This window comes from Hyaena hyaena, unplaced genomic scaffold (assembly GCF_003009895.1).
Source record: "Hyaena hyaena isolate Hyena2069 unplaced genomic scaffold, ASM300989v1 scaffold_203, whole genome shotgun sequence".
Lineage (NCBI taxonomy): Eukaryota > Metazoa > Chordata > Mammalia > Carnivora > Hyaenidae > Hyaena > Hyaena hyaena.
In genome coordinates this window covers 1,427,277-1,445,674 of record NW_024080835.1, presented here as the reverse complement: position 1 = coordinate 1,445,674, position 18,398 = coordinate 1,427,277, and the positions used below count along the sequence as shown (strand labels likewise).

The window sequence follows — 18,398 nt, the reverse complement described above, 5'->3', positions numbered from 1 at the left end:
CTCAGTAATCAAAAAGAATGAAAGCTTGCCACTTGCAACAATGTGGATGGCACTAGTATTATGCTAAGTGAAATAACTCAGTCAGAGAAAGATAAATATCATATTATTTCAATCATATGTGGAATTTAAGAAATAAAACAGATGGACATAGGGGAAGGGAAGCAAAAAATGAGATAAAAAGAGAGGGAGGCAAACCATAAGAGACTCTTCAATACAGAGCACAAACTGAGGGTTGCTGGCAGGGTGTTGGGTGGGGGGATGGGCTAAATGGGCAAGAGGCATTAAGGAGGGCACTTGCTGGAATGAGTACTGGGTGTTAATATCTAACTGATGAACCACTAAATATTATTCCAGAAATTATTATACTACATGTTAACTAAAAATATTAAAAAAATTTTTTTTAATGTTTATTCATTTTTTTTGAGAGAGAGAGAGAGCAGAGTAGGGGCAGAGAGAGAGAGGGAGACACAGAATCCAAAGCAGGCTTCAGGCTTTGTGCTGACAGCTCAGAGCCTGATGCAGGGCTTGAACCCATGAACTGTGACATCATGACCTGAGCCAAAGTTGGACACTTAACCAACTGAGCCAACCAGGCACCCCTAAAAAAATTTTTTTTAATAAAAATAAAAAGGTCCCCTGCCCTTCTCCCTAAGTGAAGATGACTATGCCTGAAACAATCCTTTCTTCTTTTGCTAATAACTTCCTTGTCCTGTCTTCTTTTTTTTTTTTTAACTAAAATATAGTTAATATACAATGTTACATCAGTTTCAGGTGGACAACAGTGCTATCCATTATACTATGCTCACCACAAATGTGGCTACCATCTGTCCATACAGTGCTACTATAATATCACTGACTGTATTCCTTATGCTGTGCCTTTTATTCCTGTGACATATTCATTCAATAACTGGAAGCCTATATCTCCTACTCCCTTCAACCCATTTTGCCCATCCCCTGCCCCATCCTCCTTTTCATAGAAAGCTTCCATTCTGTACAACTCCTTAAAACTCCCCTTTGCCTACTACATGGGCTGCTGCCCAATCCACGAATCACTTAATAAAGACAATCAGATCCTCAAATTTACTAAGTTGAATTTTGTTTGTTAACATCACTCATCTTCCATCTATATTCCACTTTGCAGGATTTTGTTGAAATCTCTTGCCTCCGATGGACTCTCCTGCTCTTGTTATGGGTTTATATTTTCTTTTCATTCCTTCACCATAATTTTGGTGAAATCTTGAGGAGAGGAGATAAGTACATGTATTCAAATTACCACCTTTAATCAGACTGCTTAATTTCAAAAGTGTTTGTGTTACAAACTCCCCCTCTAAATTTGGTCTTATGAATGGTGTAAATTTTCTAGAATATTAAAGAAGTCTTTCTGTATATTATGGGAGTAAGATTCAGATAACCTTGGGTAGGTTAAAGTATCCTACTGAGTAATCTGGACAAGGAGAAAGTACTAGAGATTCTTAGGGCAGTGTGAGATAAACTCTTTCTTCATGACTTCAGAGGTCTGGTTACTCATTTACAACTGGGATAAGATAAATGTTCAAATAACTAGAGAAGTTCTATAAACCACTTGTGAACCACTTGTGAAGTTTTTATTCTACTACTGAACCATGTTGCCGTAAACATTCAGTTACCTCTAAACTCCCAACATCTGGAAGAAAACAAGCTGTGGCATCACCCAGCTACCCCTCCTATGTCCTACTCACTCCCAAAGAATTTCCCCTTTGAGTGACTAGAACATTGGCTGCTTACTCACACCAGACTCCTCAGGATTGGCTGGGACTGCAAATAAAACACTGTTTGCGGTGACCTATAGTCAAGTTGATAAGCTTGAACATAAATGCACACAAATTCCCAGTCTTAAAATATAACATGAAGCACTTGCTATCTTCTTTCCTCCTATTATTTTCATGTGAGACGTGGAGAATAAACATTGTCCTTGATCAAAAGAAAAGGTCTTTGAAGAGAGAAAAAAACCTCTAAGATGGGTCTACTGAGTTCTAAAAACCCCAAAACCAAGCAAGCCCAGATTCTCCTTCTGGGACTTGACTCAGCTGGGAAGTCTACCCTCCTTTACAAATTGAAGCTTGCTAAGGATATCACGACCATCCCAACAATAGGATTCAACGTGGAGATGATCGAGTTGGAAAACAGTCTTTCGCTCACGGTCTGGGATATTGGAGGACAGGAGAAGATGAGAACTGTGTGGGAGCACTACTGTGAGAACACGGATGGGCTGATGTATGTCGTGGATAGTACGGACAAACAACGGCTGGAAGACTCCAGGAGAGAGCTGAAGCACATTTTGAAGAATGAGCACATTAAAAATGTGCCTATCGTCCTATTAGCCAACAAACAAGATGTGCCTGGAGCTCTATCTGCCGAGGACATCACGAGAATGTTCAGAGTGAAGAAGCTGTGCAGTGACAGGAGCTGGTATGTGCAGCCCTGCTGTGCCATCACTGGGGACGGGCTGATGGAGGGGTTCAGGAAACTGACTGGATTTGTGAAAAGCCGCATGAAATCAAGAGGAGACACCTTGGCATTCTTCAAGCAGAACTGAGGTTCAAACAGTGAAAGACTTAGTGGTGAAGGTAAAAGGGTAAATTTCTTTTTCAATGCCAAGTGAGAAAAGCAAGTTGCTAAGTTAGCAATTTTTTCCTAAGATATGTTATTTCACCTAAATTCAGCTAAATAACTTAGAATAATATCTAGAAAATATTTTTGGCCAGGCATGTTAGTAAACTTTGTGGTAATGATAATTGAAAATTTTATAATTTTGTGCATGTTGGATGAATCAGAATAATCATGTTTGGGACCAAATAAACTATTGTTTTATTATTTTTATATGACTACTAGAACAAAGTTTGAGTAAAATGCTGGTAGGGTCAGCATTCTTTTAGATGGTTTCCAGCTGTTACAGTCTTGAATTTCCACCAGGCTCCTATGGAATAGCAAGTAAAAAATGAACTTTCAATTACAGAGAGGAAAAAGTTTGATGTTAACATTTTGTAAATCTCTATGCCCTAAATAAAGTTATTTTGTGTGTTTGTGTATGTGTGTGTGTTTCCTGGATTCCTACCAACTTCTTGAAATCTATTGCTGGGAATTTCCTACAGTGAGTCAAACAATGAACTACAGGCTGGTAACTTCCCACTAGCATAGGGAGAAGTTTATATATTAAAGCACCTTAAGAGTTTAGGGCAAGACCTGGGTTTATCGCTCAGCTTGAGGCTACAGTCCCAAGACTGGCTTCTGTAGACTTCGGTGTAACAGTTGTTATTTGGGAATATATGTATAGCTCACTGTACTGATCAAACAGGAAACAGAGCCAGACTTTAATCTCAGAGACCCTGCAATACACAGGAGGAAACAACTTAAAAGTTAGTAGCTAGAATAAGGCAAAAGTGCTATGTTATAACAGAAGAGACTCTTTCTGACCTGGGAAAACAGGAAGTGCTTCATGCAGGAGGCAGTGTTTAAGAAGGTCCCCAACTCCTGGGGACCCATGAAGGTGGAGGTTAGTCACTGGAAGTTCCCGTTACTGGGAGACCCTGCAGAGCTACTGTGAGGGAGGGGAGAAGGAACTAGAGATTGAATTGGAATTCCCCTGAGAGGCTCAAAATGCCCAGGGAGGTCCTGGTCCTAAGAGATGACCCTTTTCTTCCTGCCCCACCTCTAACAAAGCTCATTTGGGCTAGAAGAAGAAGGCCTCAAGCCTCAACAGCAGCCCCTGTGGTTTCAAATCTTAAGGTCACAGAGGAAAATAAAAGTCCAGTAAACCAAGGGTGCTAGACCCTAAATACCTCTCATGGTTTCTTTCTCTCACCTTAGCCATGATCTTTATAGCAAAGACCTGATGTCTTTATAGCAAAGATGCTGCATGGTAGGGATTCAAATAATAAAGTAGACATACACATGATAATAGCTCCTTATCTGTGCCAGGTATTCAACCAACGGTAACTATTATCGCTTTCATACATCTTCTCATTTAATGTTCACAACTGCCTGGAGAGAAGTCAGCATTATGTCAATTTCACAGACCAGATTACTGAGACTAAACAAGGCAACAATAACAACCACAAAAACACTACTTGGAATTTTAACTGGGGAATGGCAGAGCCAAAATTCAAACTCATCTGTTTAACTTCAAGGCCAGTAGTGTTACTTGTTATACTGTTTTGTAAATAAGGTATGGTGTCTGTCTTCAATGAGCTCACAGTGCACAATTAAGAACAGATCCAGGCTTAGGGAACCTTGCTGGCTCAGTTGGTGCATCATGTGACTCTTGATCTCTGGATTGTAAGTTTGAACTCTGTACTGAGTGTAGGGACTACTTAAAAAAAAATAATAATAAATCCAGGCTAGGTTAAAAGTAGAACCACCATGGGGTGCCTGGGTGGCTCAGTCGGTTAAGCATCCGACTTCAGTTCAGGTCATGATCTCAAGGTTTGTGGGTTCGAGCCCCGCGTTGGGCTCTGTACTGACAGCTAGCTCAGAGCCTGGAGCCTATTTCAGATTCTGTACGTCCCTCTCTCTCTGATCCTCCCCTGTTCATGCTGTCTCTCTTTGTCTCTCTCTCTCTGAAAAATAAATAAAACATTAAAAAATTAAAAAAAAAAAAGTAGAACCACCATATGATCCAGCAATTCTACTACTGGGTATATATCTAAAGGAAATGAAATCACTACCTTGAAGAGATATGTACACTTCCATATTAATTGCAACATTGTTCACAACAGTCAAAACATGGAAACAACCTAAGCATCCATCAATGGATAAATGCATAAAGAAAATGTGGTATGTATATACAATGAAATATTTTTCAGCCATAAAAACGGGAAATCCTGGTATCTGCAACAACACGAATGAAACTGCAGGGCATTATGTTAAGTGAAATAAGTCAGACAGAGAAAGACAAATGCTATATGATTTCACTTATATGTGGAATCTAAAGAAGCCAAACTTATAGAAACAGAAAGTAGATGGGTGGTGGCCAGAGATTGGGGTTTGGGGATGGGGAAAATGGGGAGCGGTTGATAACAGGGTACTAACTTTCAGTTATAAGATAAATACGTTCTGAGAATCTAAGGTATAGCATAGTGACTACAGTTAATAATACTGTCTTGCATACTTGAAATTTGCTAAGAGAGTAAATCTTAAGCATTCATTTAAAAAATGGAAGTAACTATGGGGTGCCTGGGTGGCTCAGTCGGTTAAGTGTCCAACTCTTGATGTTGGCTCAGGTCATGATTTCACGGTTCATGAGACTGAGCCCCAAGTCAGGGTCTGAACTAACAGCATGGAGCCTTCTTAGGATTCCTCTCTCCATCTCTCCCTCACTTGTGCGTCTGTGTGCACGTGCACTCTCTCTCTCTCAAAATAAATAAGTAAACTTTATTTTAAAAAGTAACTATGGAAGGTGATGGAGGATATGTTAACTCAATTGTGGGAATCCTTTTATAATGTATATGTATATCAAATCATCACACTGTGCACTTTAATATTATATATGTAACATGTATTACAATTTTATTTCAGAGTGAAAGAGGGAGAATGAGAGAGAAAGTGAGAGAGAGATAGAGGGAGAGACGGGCGGGGGGTGGGAGGGTGCAAAAGACAGACTTCTCCTTTGGAAGTGCTAATGAGCATTTTTTTAAAACATTTATATTTGTTTATTTTGAGAGAGAAAGAGAGAGTGAGAGTACAGGAGAGGGGGAGAGAGAGAGGGAAAGGGAATCCCATGTAGGCTCCACTGTGAGTGGAGATACTGACTCAGGTCATGAAATCATGACCTGAGCTGAAATCAGGATCTGATGCTCAGCTGACTGAGCCACCCACGTGCCCCACGAATGAGTATTTTAACATAATTTGGGATAAAATGTCACAGAATTTTCAGTCCACCATATGTTTAGCCTAGTGTTGACTATTAGCAGATTAAACTACTTCAAGCATGAGAAAGTACATTTTACCTGGAAATGCCACACAAATATAAAGGTGAGTTATTGGATGACTTAACCATGAGTAGTATTTTCACAAATATTACCTCATTTTTTTTCTCTCAAAAATTTATAAGGAGGCAAAACAAATATTGTCAATAGTATTTTAAAGATATGAAGAACTGGGGCACCTGGGTGGCTTTTGATTTCAGCTTAGGTCATGATCTCCCAGTCATGGGATAGAGCCCTACATCAGGCTCCACACGGCATGGAGCCTGTCTGAAATTCCCTCTCTCTCTCCCTCCGTCCCTCTCCCCTGCTCATGCTCTCTCTCTCTTTCTCTAAAAAAAAGAAAGTTTAAAATGATATGAAGAACTGGGGTGCCTGGGTGGCTCAGTTGGCTAAGCGTCCAATTTTGGCTCAACTCATGATCTCACGGTTTGTGAGGTTGAGCCCCACAACAGGCTCTGTGCTGACAGCTCAGAGCCTGGAGCCTGCTTCTGATTGTGTCTCCCTCTCAGGCTCATGCTCTGTCTCTCTGTCTCTCAAGAATAAATAAATGTTGAAAAAAAGATACGGAGAACTGATTAAACAGTTATTAATCCTAGTCCTCTGATTTCCAGTATTTTTTAAATACTGGAATTATTTGGATAATAAATACTGTATAATAAATGTAATTATTATCAACAATGAATTTAACAATGATGTGGCACATGCACTTTTACCATTAAATTTCTTTGTTTCTATAAATCAAATAGGACTGGCTAGGGTACTTCTTAGGCCAAAAACCCAGCTCTCCCTCCCAAATACATCTCCCTTCTGGCTGCTTCTCAATCCCCATCGCTACAAGGCCACCACCAATTCTCACCTGGCTGGCTACATTCTCCACATAGGAGAGGTCTAAAAATGACAGATCACATCACTGTCCTGCCTTACAACCCTGTCTCTATTCATTTCTTATCCCATCTGGTCCCTGCTTCCTACTTCTCCCACCTCACTCCCCGACAGTCACACTTCCCTCTATCATTCCTAATTTGTTACAACCTCGGGGCCCTTACACTTGCTGCTTTCTCAGCTCAGAATATACTTTCTTCAGATGGTTCACAGCTTCATGTCCTTCACGTTTCCAACCAAATATGCACTGCACTTCCCTGAATCCTTATCTAAATGAACCTCCTCATCCCTGCTACTCCCTACCCCTCACTCTGTTTTATTATTTTACATAGAATTTAACATGGCTTTAAAGTTATCATTTGCTCATTTACTGTTTCTTCCCTCTCTAGAAGGTAAATTTCATGGGAGCAGGGACCTTGTTCACTGTTGTATCCTAGAATAGTGCTTAGGACACAAAAGGTATTTAAAAGGTATTTGTAGAATGAATGAATGGTCTGAACCATAAAGTGAGGTCTTGTTAGGGCCTCAGCCTCCATCTTGAGATGGAATATGGATCCAATAATGGAAAAAAAAAATGACAGATTTCGACCCAAAACACTCTCATTCTAACCTCAGGGTCCTTAGGGGCAGCGTGCTGGACTGGAATGAACATATAGGCTTTGGAGCCACAACCAGGTGGGAATTCTGGTTTGTCACTTGTTTTGGCTTTTACGCAGTATACTTCACCTCTGTGAGTCTCAGACTAGAATGACTTGAGCGAGAAATAAACTTTGATTGTGTTAAACTGTGGAGACTTGGAGGTTTTTACAATCACCACTGTTAATTACCCTAAATTAGGGTCATGCTTCTTGTTCCTCCCATGTGTCCTGAAACCCTCCTTTGCCCAGGCTTCTTTTCCTCATAAATTCCCTCTTCCCTGTCTCTTACCCCAGAACAGGAAACAAAAGGGGAATTTAATTTTTCTTCAACCTTTTACTGTGAAAAATTTCACGTCTTCAGAAAACTTGAAAGAAGAGTACAATTAACACAGGTGTACTTGTCACCTAAATTCACTAATTGTAGCAATTTTGCCATATTTGGGCTCTTCCTTTATCTTTCCCTCCCCCTCTCTCTCTCTCCAGACACACACACATACACAATAGCATCCTGATACTTCATACCTAAATACTTTATCATCTATCTCTTTAGAATGGACATTCTCTCATATAAACATGCCATTATTACACATAAAAGTTAAAGCATTAACCAAATGTCATCTAATAGTCCATAATCAAATTTCCCCTAAATAGAACTTATTTATAGAACTCATCTCATCCAAGATCCACCACATTTGGTTATGTCACTCTTTTAGAGTACTTTCCCTGCCTTTTGCTAGTTCTTTGTGACCTAGAAATTTTTGCAGACTCCAGGCCAGATCATTAAAGAATGTCCCACAGTCTGAATTTGTCTGATTGTTCCTTTACAATTAAGTTCAGGTTAGACATTTTTGGCAAGAATATTTCACAGCTTATTTACTGTGGTCCCATTATTGATGAATAATGCTAAATTTGATCGCTTCCTTTATGATAGTGTCCAATAGATTTCCCAAGGTAAAAATATAACTTTCCCCTCTGTTCTTAATAAGTAATTTGATATGAGAAATTTATTTTGAGACTGTGTGAATATCCTATTCCCAAAGCCTTTCTCTTAATGCGTTTAGCATCCACTGATGATCCCTTCTTGACTCAGAGACACTCACTCTCTCTCGCTCTCTTCATAGATACTTTTTAAATTCAAAGTTTTATAATCGAGTGCTACTCAGACTGAAGTTTCTGGATCAGCAGCCTCAGCAGTACCTGCAAGCTGCCTCGAAATGCAAACTCTCAAACTCCACTACCTATTACTCAGACTATCTGGGCCGGAGGGGGAATTTGTGTTATTATTTACATTGTTACAAATCATTTCTGTTTGTTATTCTTTTTGATGCTCAGATTTGCCCAGAAGAAGCACCTTCAAGCTAGCCACAGTGTTCTGTTGATATGCCCCTATTTGTCTTTGAGCACTTCCTTGTTCAGAAGAGCACTGAGTCACCTTGTACTTTCCCTACTTAGTTACCTCAGACCTGGAATTAACTGTTTCTCAGGCGTCCTGGTTCTTTTCACTGGGGAATGGTACTTAGAAATTTAATAATGAAGTTAGCTGTGCTTATTGTTACTGGATATCACTGTTTATAGGCCCATTCAGTAGAAAAAGCAAGGAAATATATATATATTTTAAAATAATACTGATACCTCCAAATTGAATCCATACCTTGGGTAAAATCCTCATTCCTATGTGTATCCCTTATCCTATAGAAAATATGTTACTCATTTGCTCTATGCTACAACACAATAAATTATTTTCAGAATCGCTGTCTCTAATAAACCCACTCAGGAAAGTTCAAGACTATTTTTTACTTCTTTCTGTCCTAATTGAGAGTGTCAGGCTCAAAAATTATTCGAATTGATTATTATATGGTAGATATGTTGATTTTAGGCTGATTTTTAAAAATATTTTTAAACATTACTTAATTTTTAATTTACATCCAAGTTAGTTAGTATATAGTGCAATAATGTTTTCAGGAGTAGATTCCAGTGACTCACCCAGCGCTCATCCCAACAAGTGTCTTCCTTAAAGCCCCTTGCCCATTTAGCCCACCCCCCACCCGCAGCCCTACAGCAACCCTCAGTTTGTTCTCTGTATGTAAGAGTCCCTTATGTTTTTTTCTCCTCCCTGTTTTTATATTATTTTTGCCTCCCTTCCCATATGTTCATCTGCTTTGTATCTTAAATTCCTCATATGAATGAAGTCATGATATTTGTTTTTCTGACTGACTTATTTCACTTAACATAGTACCCTCCAGTTCCACCCATGTTGTTGCAAATGGCAAGATTTCATTCTTTTTGATTGCCAAATAATACTCCAGTGTGTGTGTGTGTGTGTGTGTGTGCGCGCGCGCGTGCACGAGCGCGCGCCACATCTTATCTTACCCATTCATCTGTCAGTGGGCATTTGGGCTCTTTCCATACTTTGGTTACTGTCGATAGCACTGCTATAAACATTGGGGTGCATATGCCCTGATTGTAGACTGATTTTTGCAACTTGTATTCAGTTTTTAAGATTTGATTTCTTTATCTTTGAATTTATAGAAAAATTGCATGCCTTAAAAGTAAAAGGTATATAAAAAGGTAGTCCATATTCATTATTATGTTAAAGAAGAAAGCCTTTACAATACAGTACAATAAACTGATTCTCATACATCTTTCCTCAAGTTACATGTAGGTGATATTGTATTTTTAAATCAGGTTGGATTTTCTTTCACTTTAAAACATTTTGAAAGTATTTTTCCACTTAAGTTCAATGTATCTACTGTAGTTGCTTATTAAAGGGAATCATAAGAGACTGCAGTGACAAAATACCATCCTCTATTTACCAGAGGATAAGCTTTATTATCTAGTTATTTTTTTGCTTTTTATAAAATAAAAGATACATTTTACACTAATCTTAAATTTTAATCTTATGTAAAAATACACTAATCCTAATTTGTGAAAATAAAACCCACATATCTATACACACACAAATAAACTTAGATAGAAAACATAACACATATCAAAATGTTTGGGTGGTTGCATTCTAGATGGCTAGAATTCCTTATAGTTCTCATTATTTTCCAAATTTTGCCACTTATTTGCCAATGAGTGTGTGCCATTTTTATATTCAAGGAAAAAAACACTATTCTTCAAAAGAGCTATTTAATTATCATAGTCTATACATAACATGAGTGAATAATACATGGCCCTAAAACTGTCATTTCAAATACACTGAACTAAAGTAAGAAGAAATTCTTTTAAAGCCCAGAAATAGCACAATGTACAGACACATGAGGGTATTGTAACCAAGTTTTCATAATTTAAGAAAAACACTCAGAAACCAAAAAACTAAACAGCTAACATGTACTGAACACTCACTGTAGTCCTGCTTTTGTTCTAAGCATTTCATGTGTATTTCCACATTTAATCTTTACATTAACTCTATAGAATAGTAACGTCATTATCCTCATTTACAGAGAAGAGTTTTGAAACTCAAAGTCATCCAGGCACCTAAAATCATGGAAAGCATTTACAGTGGTCTTTTGTATATGACTAAGGCCTTACTGTCCATTGTTTGGTGAGAATTCCAACCTGTACCTCTGTGCAAAGGTTTAATTCTCTCTTAAGCCATGGCCTACTTGTTATTCTCAAGTGATCTCCTGCCGCTCTACTCAGAGCCTAAGAACAGCTGTGGAACAGAGAATGGCTATTTAACAAATTTTAGTTTTTCAATAGAAATAGAAAGTTTGGAAAATAGGAAAATACAACTCTTTATCAGCATTTCCTCCCAGTCTTCCTTTTCTTCAGTGTGTGTATATATTCAATACATCTTTTTTGATAGTTCGGTAATTTGCTTTTTTCATCTTTCATCACATTCACATGTTACATATATCTTTATCATATTATATACTTTTCAGAACCATCAATTTTCAGTGTTACATCATTTTCTTTTTTTAACGTTTTTTTAAATATATATTTTTGAGAGAGAGAGAGACAGAGTGTGAGCAGGAGAGGGGCAGAGAGAGAGAGAGGGAAACACAGAATCCGAAGCAGAGTACAGGCTCTGATGTGTCACCACAGAGCCCAATGTGGGGCTCGAACCCATGAACCATGAGATCATGACCTGAGTCAAAGTCAAACGCTTAACTGACTAAGCCACCCAGGTGCCCCACTGTTACATTATTTTCAATGAAGTAGATATACCATTGCTTAATAATTTCTCTAGTATTGGTTTTTTAGGTTACAGCCAATTTCACATGTAACTAATTCAGCAACAAACACCTTCTTGTGAATACTGATACCTTTTCCCATATTTATTGCTTAATTCAGCAAATGTTGCCTGAATACCTAATAAGTACCAGAGACTGTATTAGGTGCTGGGTTTAGGATTTTTTTCCCCTAGGGTAATATTTCAAGGATGAATAGTTTTATGCCTCAATACATACTGGCACATGGCTTTCTAAAATGTCAGAATCAGGGGCACTTGGGTGGCTCAGTTGATTAACTGTCCAACTTCAGCTCAGATTCTGATCTTGCGGTTCACAAGTCTGAGCCCCATATTGGGCTCCGTGCTGACAGCTCAGAGCCTGGAGCCTGCTTCAGATTCTGTGCCTCCCCTCTCTCTCTGCCACTCTCCTGCTCATGCTCTGTCTCTCTTCCTCTCCCTAGAAAATAATTTAAAAAATTAAATAAAATAATAAAAATTAAAAAAAAATTAAATGTCAGAATCAGGTTATTCTAAGTGAATTCTTTAAAAAGAAGGAAAAAAGAGGTGCAAAACTTTGAGTCATTAGATGACTGATGACTACAGTATTATGTGTCGAAGACATCAAAATAAGTAAATAAGTTCGTAGATTTCAAATCATTTATGACAGGAAAAAATTAATGCCAATATTTATGGTAGTTTTTGCCTATGACTCAAAATACAGACACAATAAAAGAAAATAGATAAATTCAACCACATAAAAATGAAAATTGTGGCAAACATAAACAAAATCAAAATACAAATATCAAACCGGCAGTTTATTTCTGCAAAGTATATCATAGATAAGGGTCTTATGTTCCTCATATAAAATAACACTTAAAAATGAAAAAAACTCTATAGAAAAATGTACAGAAGACATACACTTAACAATAAATGATATTCAAATTATTCCTAAGCAAATGAAAAAATCATCAGCTTTACTACTAGAGAAATGTAAATTAATACTACATTTAGATACCATTTCTCACCTATCTTGTTTGCAAAAATGTATATAAATTTGATAACATATTCTGTGATTATGTTGGTGAGATTGTGGAATAAAGGATAATCTCATCCAGTGCTCATGGAAATGCAAAATGATATAACTTCTGTGGAGAATTTGGCAATATCTAATAAAGCTTCATTTACATTTACCTTTTGATGTAGGGATCTCACTGGTTGGAATTTTCCCTGAAGATACAAAACCACAAATCTGAAACAACATAAGTACAAGGTTATTCACTGTGACATTATTTGTAATAGCAAAATATTGGAAATAACCTAAATGTTCTTCCATAGGAGATTGGCTTAAAAAAAAAAGTATACTCCCAAAGAGAAATACTACTTAACCAAACTAAACAATGGAAAAGAGGGACATGCCAATAGAAAACTACAAGGATTAAGTGACAATGATACCCCATCAGCAATGTGTACACCTAAAGCCCAGATCTTGGTTTCTAAATATTATAGCTCACTGAAAGGAACCAGAGCTCCTTGGAGAAATGACAGTTCAGATCTAGGGCAGGTAAAGTACAAGGTGAGCCTGAAATATCTTGTGCAAGGAAATAAGAAAAAACTCAAAGGCTGATGGAAATAAGTCAGAGGTTACAGGAATGGCTTACAGAGACTCCCACTGGACAAATCTGAGACAATCTAAGCAACAAAAAAAAGAATATAGATGGTAATGAATTATAACACATTGAATACGTAAAAACAAAAGCTGTAAGTTAATTATGGTATTCATAAAAACACAAGAAGATGAAAAGGAAACGGTATAGGGTGGGAGAGAGGAAAGCTCTTTTATACAGAAAAATGTAGAGGACATGATAGAATTGGAAAACCACTACTTTGCAACTGCAAAGTAAGAACTCACCTTGGGTATAACACTTAACCTGTTTGTATTATAAGATCACAAGGTGATTTCCTGAAATATCTTCTGGGTCTATATTTGATCTAGGATTAACAGACTTTGAAATGGAAAGCCTCAATCAGATAAAGGAAAAGCTATAGGATCCTTACTTTAGTATGTTTTTTTTTCCTTTCTCAGCAAAGCTGAAAATCACTATTAACTAGTCCAATAGGAGCAGACCTCCAGTTTCCTAACCCTGAATTATTTTTATCTTTTGTCATGTAGCTCCAAGCTATATTGGAATTACCCACTAAAGAAGGCTTCATCATAAACAAAATCAAAAAACAAATGTCAAACTGGGAGTTAATACTTGTAATATATGTCATAGGTAGAAGTCTAATGTCCTTAACATAAATATTATACTGTTTGTATAGTTATTATATATTGTTAAAGCGGTGGAGAAAAAAAAAATCCCGTTTTAGTCTGTTGAGCCAGATAAAGTGTCCCAACTCCAGCTTAAAGGACAGATTTTCTGAGGAAATTTAAACCTCCCAACACTCCTTAATCTCTAAGAGACCAGGATAGAGGGTAGAAGTTCATAATAAAGCTGCTCCAACTCAAGATACAGTCTCCACAGCTCGCACACCCACTTCATCCTGCCATGTCTGTCTTGTCAGTCCAGTGTACACCTGTTGGCATGGTGTAAAGGTTAGTAGTACTCCCTTTCACTCTCGGAAGTGTCTAAGTTTGGACCATATGTGGTTTCCCTACTTCTAGGAGACCCCTGATGCTTCTGAGGAAAGACTTCATTTGGCTGATGTTGAAGGGTACATGCCAAGCTAGAGGGAAGAGCAAGAAAAGACTCTGGAATTTGATAAACAGAATAACAGTCCTCCAAAGATATCCTTGTCTAGTTCCTGGAACTGTCAATATGTTAGTTTACATACCAAAAGGGAAAAGTGATTAAGTATGCTGAGATGGGAAGAGTATTCTGGATTATCCAGATGAGCCCAATTGCACGGATCATTAAAATTGGAGAAAGCTTCCCAGCTGAGTTCAGAGTTAGGGGGAGATGTGACTATGGAAGAATGCTCAGAGAGATGCAACATTGGTGGCTCTGAAGGTGGAATAAGGAGACCACAAGCCAAGAATACAGGCAGCCCCCTGTGGCTGGAAAAAGTAAGGAAACAGATTCTCACCTGTAGCCCGCATAAAGGAATACACCCCTTGCCAACGCCTACAGAACTGTGGACTACATTAAAAACTGGGTGAGAAAGTGTACATTCAGATGGAGACCTGCATGTGTGACTGGTAGCCTGCAGCTGAGATTTCTACATTTTGACCTCAACTTTACCTGGGTAAGATCTGCAATTCTTGGCTTCAGCCCTTTTGATAAGTACTCTGTTTCTCCTCTGGGTGGAGGCACTAGGAACCCAGCTAGAAACCAGAACTGGTTCCTGCTTTGGGGTGGACGGACAGACTCAGCATAGGTGAGGACATTGTAAGGTACTCTACATCCAGTACCTCAAAAACATTCCATGAGTAAGATATGATTACACTCCTTCTGTAGTGAAGAGAATGGTTAGACTATCTAGGATACAGCTCTGCTGTGTAACCTCGTGCAAGTTCCCCTCGGGGCCTTTGGCCCTTTGACCTTGGTCCTTTGACTTTGAAAAGTCACTTCGAAAGGTGAATACTACCTATTCAGAGGGTTGTGAGGATTCAGGGGTGGTGGAAGGCCCGAGAGTTGTGAGAAGACCAAGCGAAGACAGCGCACGAACCCAGGCCTCCCCTCACACCGGCTGGAGGCCCATAAACCCAAGAAGGGGTGAGGCCCACAGGGTGAGATGACATCACGGCACATCCCCTCCGTGCACCTGGTGCGGCCCCGAAGCGAAGAGAAAAACTAGTCGAGGTGCAGGACTCTCACCTGACGTCACGCCTTTCCCAACTTCCGCCGCGCGCCGACACCAGCACTCGCGCAGTCTCTCTCCGCGACGTTGCCGAGTTTGTCGGAAGCTGGTGGGCGGGAGCTGCCGGCGGATGTGGAGAATGGTTGGGCTTGCGTGGTGTCAGTGTGCCATCAGCTTGTAGTGACTGCCGGCTTTGGCCTCCGTGAAGGGGCCGTTTCTGGATCGAGGGGATGCAGTGCCTAATGATTGCACCGAGACCACATGCAGTAGGGTTTGGAGAGTTCCCCAAGGCAGTGTAGGAGGGGTAATAAAAGAACATGATCTCATCCAGATTTCTTTAATGTAATATACACGTGCTGCCTGTACTCTTTTCCTATCCACTCTTCAACCCATTTTATCTGTTAAAAATTGTTTTTAAAACATAAAATCACATAAATATATTTGTGTGCAAACGTGTCAAAGAGTTTATAAAATTAACACGTGTCAAAGAGTTTAATTAATGAGGAACTAGTATGACGTTGCAAAGAATCCTAAGAACCACATAAATAGGATGAAAGGTATTTTATTTTATTTTTTAAATGCTTTTTATTTTATTTCTAAGAGAGAGAGAGAGACAGCATGAGCAGAGAAGGGTCAGAGAGAGAGGGAGAAACAGAATCCGAAACAGGCTCCAGGCTCTGAGCTGGCTGTTAGCACAGAGCCTGAAGCAAGGCTCAAATCCACGAACATTGAGATCATGACCTGAGCGGAAGTCGGACGCTTAACCAACTGAGTCACCCAGGCGCCCCAGGATGAAAGGTATTTTAAAATTAATTTTCACCTCTCCTACTTTCCCTGGATACAGTGGGTCCTCAAATTCTATTGACTCAACTTCCAAAGTTGGATAAATCTCTCCATTTTCAGTCATACTGAGCTGAAGTCTTCTCCAGATTGTACTACTACTGCCTTCCAATTGGCCTCACCCCCCCCACCCCCACGAAATCCATTCTCCAAACAGCTTCCAAAGTGTTTTTATAAAACAAACAACAAAAAAGTATGACCTAGATTATGTTGCTCCCTTTCTTTTAAGACATTTTTTAATGTTTGTTTATCTTAGAGAGAGAGAGACAGAGCAGGAGCACAGGAGGAGAGTAGAGAGAGAGAAGGAGACACAGAATCTGAAACAGGCTTCCAGCTGTGCACTGTCAGCGCAGAGCCTGAGTGGGACTCAAACTCACAAACAGAGAGATCATGACCTGAGTCAAAGTAGGAGGCTTAATCAACTTGAGGCACCCAGGTCCCCCTATATTGCTCCCTTTCTTAAAGTCTACCAATTGGTTCTCCATTATTCGGAGATTTAAATCCACACTCCTTATGCTTGCTTATAAAGAACTACTTGATCTATGTGTGGCTCTTTACCTACCTCATCTACCATTTTCTGTCTCGTTACTATGCCTCAGAGCCCTGTGCTTGGAATGCTCTTTTCTCTGAATTTTGCAGTCTTCATCTTCAGAGCCCATCTTCAGATCTCATGCCTACTCAGAGAGGCTCCCCCAGATCTTCCATTCTCAATCTTTGTATTTAAAATTTTAAATCTCTGTACAACATGATTACTTTGATATACCCATTTGTTTACTGACCATTTCACCACCCCTAATTAAAATGAAAGTATGTAAATTCAAGAAGAAAAGTCCTGATTTACACTGTTTATCACTGTATTTTCAGTGGTAGAACACTAAATGAGTTCAGCACATTACTTATTTCTTAGTTTCAACTTTATAATTTAATTTGAGTGGTTAATTGTCATAACAAAAGGTATAGTAATTTAAAACAAGTGTTTGGGAAGATTTGCTTACAAAATATATCTAGTTATTGTATATGAAAAAGGAGTGAAAGAATATGTCTGAGCTTTATTTCCAAAAGATATTATCAAATATTTTCTTTTCAAGGATTCTAGAAGTCTTTTACTCTTTTAATTGTGTAAGTCAATTATAATCTAGAAGAATTCTGGGGTGATATTTCAAACAAAATTTCTTGGAATGAAACATTAAAAACTTCACTTCTTTAGTTATTTGCTTGGAGCAGGGTCTATGTTGGATGCTGGATAATTCCAAATAAACCTAGTGAAGGTGACATTTGAGTTTGGGCCTTCAATATGAGTAAAGTGAGAATATGGGTAGATGAAAAGGAGAAAAACTGGCATTTTAGGCAGAGGTATATATTCAGGACATGTTTTGGAGAACAGAATATAAATGAAATTAACTGGAAGGGTAGATAGAAGTCAAACCATCAAGGGTTATAAAGTTCAATTTGGATCTTACTCCATTCAGGAAGCCAACAGATTTTAAACTCAACTGTGACATGGTCCTCTGTTGGTAGTGTTGTTATAATAGATGACATTATGACTAATTGAGCAACATTAGTTATGTAAGAAAACCAAAATAAACGTTACATACTTCATGAAAATCAATTTTTGTAGTAGTAGGTGATTAGAAACAAAAGAAGTTTCTAGTAAGCCTTAGAATTGTACATTAAAGCTAAATGAGATATTTTAAAAGATGTATTTACTTCTCAGCAATCATTTATGGGACACTAATCATGACTCAGGAACATAGTAGGGGCAGGGGTTGTCCAAGCTATTTTCAGTATTTCCAGAAAACAGGTTAAGTGTGCATTTCACCCCAACAAAGCTGAGTAGCGTTGAAACTGCTTAAATGCATAGAAGTTGAACAAAAATCAAATCAGTGGCTTCAGTGAAGCTCAATCTTAAACTCAGTAGTGTTTAAGATTTAAACACTAGTAGTGTTTAAGTCTCTTCTGCAAACCTCCCCTTCTCTTTTCTTAGTCTTTTGTTTCAGGAACCTCGTACCACCCTGAAGACATGACAGATGAGGCTGACAATTCCTGTGAAAACCATCTAGATCCTGTATAACCCCCCTATGTTTTGCTATATCGACCCCC

At 38.6% G+C, this 18,398-nt stretch overlaps 1 protein-coding gene and 1 long non-coding RNA gene across 2 annotated transcripts; one reads left to right on the top strand and one right to left on the bottom strand.

Annotated features, from left to right (window-relative positions):
• The first annotated feature begins 1,996 nt into the window (after window positions 1-1,996).
• ARL14 (ADP ribosylation factor like GTPase 14) lies at window positions 1,997-2,575 on the top strand. The gene has a single exon (XM_039241985.1). The coding sequence runs from the start codon at window positions 1,997-1,999 to the stop codon at window positions 2,573-2,575; it is 579 nt and encodes a 192-aa protein (XP_039097916.1).
• A 9,511-nt stretch (window positions 2,576-12,086) lies between these two features.
• LOC120238302 lies at window positions 12,087-15,549 on the bottom strand. The gene is made up of 3 exons (XR_005530174.1): window positions 15,476-15,549; window positions 12,852-12,909; window positions 12,087-12,117 (listed from the first exon to the last, which is right to left on the bottom strand). It is a non-coding gene; the product is annotated as an uncharacterized LOC120238302 (long non-coding RNA).
• Between the last annotated feature and the right edge of the window lie 2,849 nt (window positions 15,550-18,398).

What these genes read in the sequence shown, in the direction of transcription:
- ARL14 (XM_039241985.1), top strand. Translation starts at nt 1,997, where the DNA reads ATGGGTCTACTGAGTTCTAAAAACCCCAAAACCAAGCAAGCCCAGATT.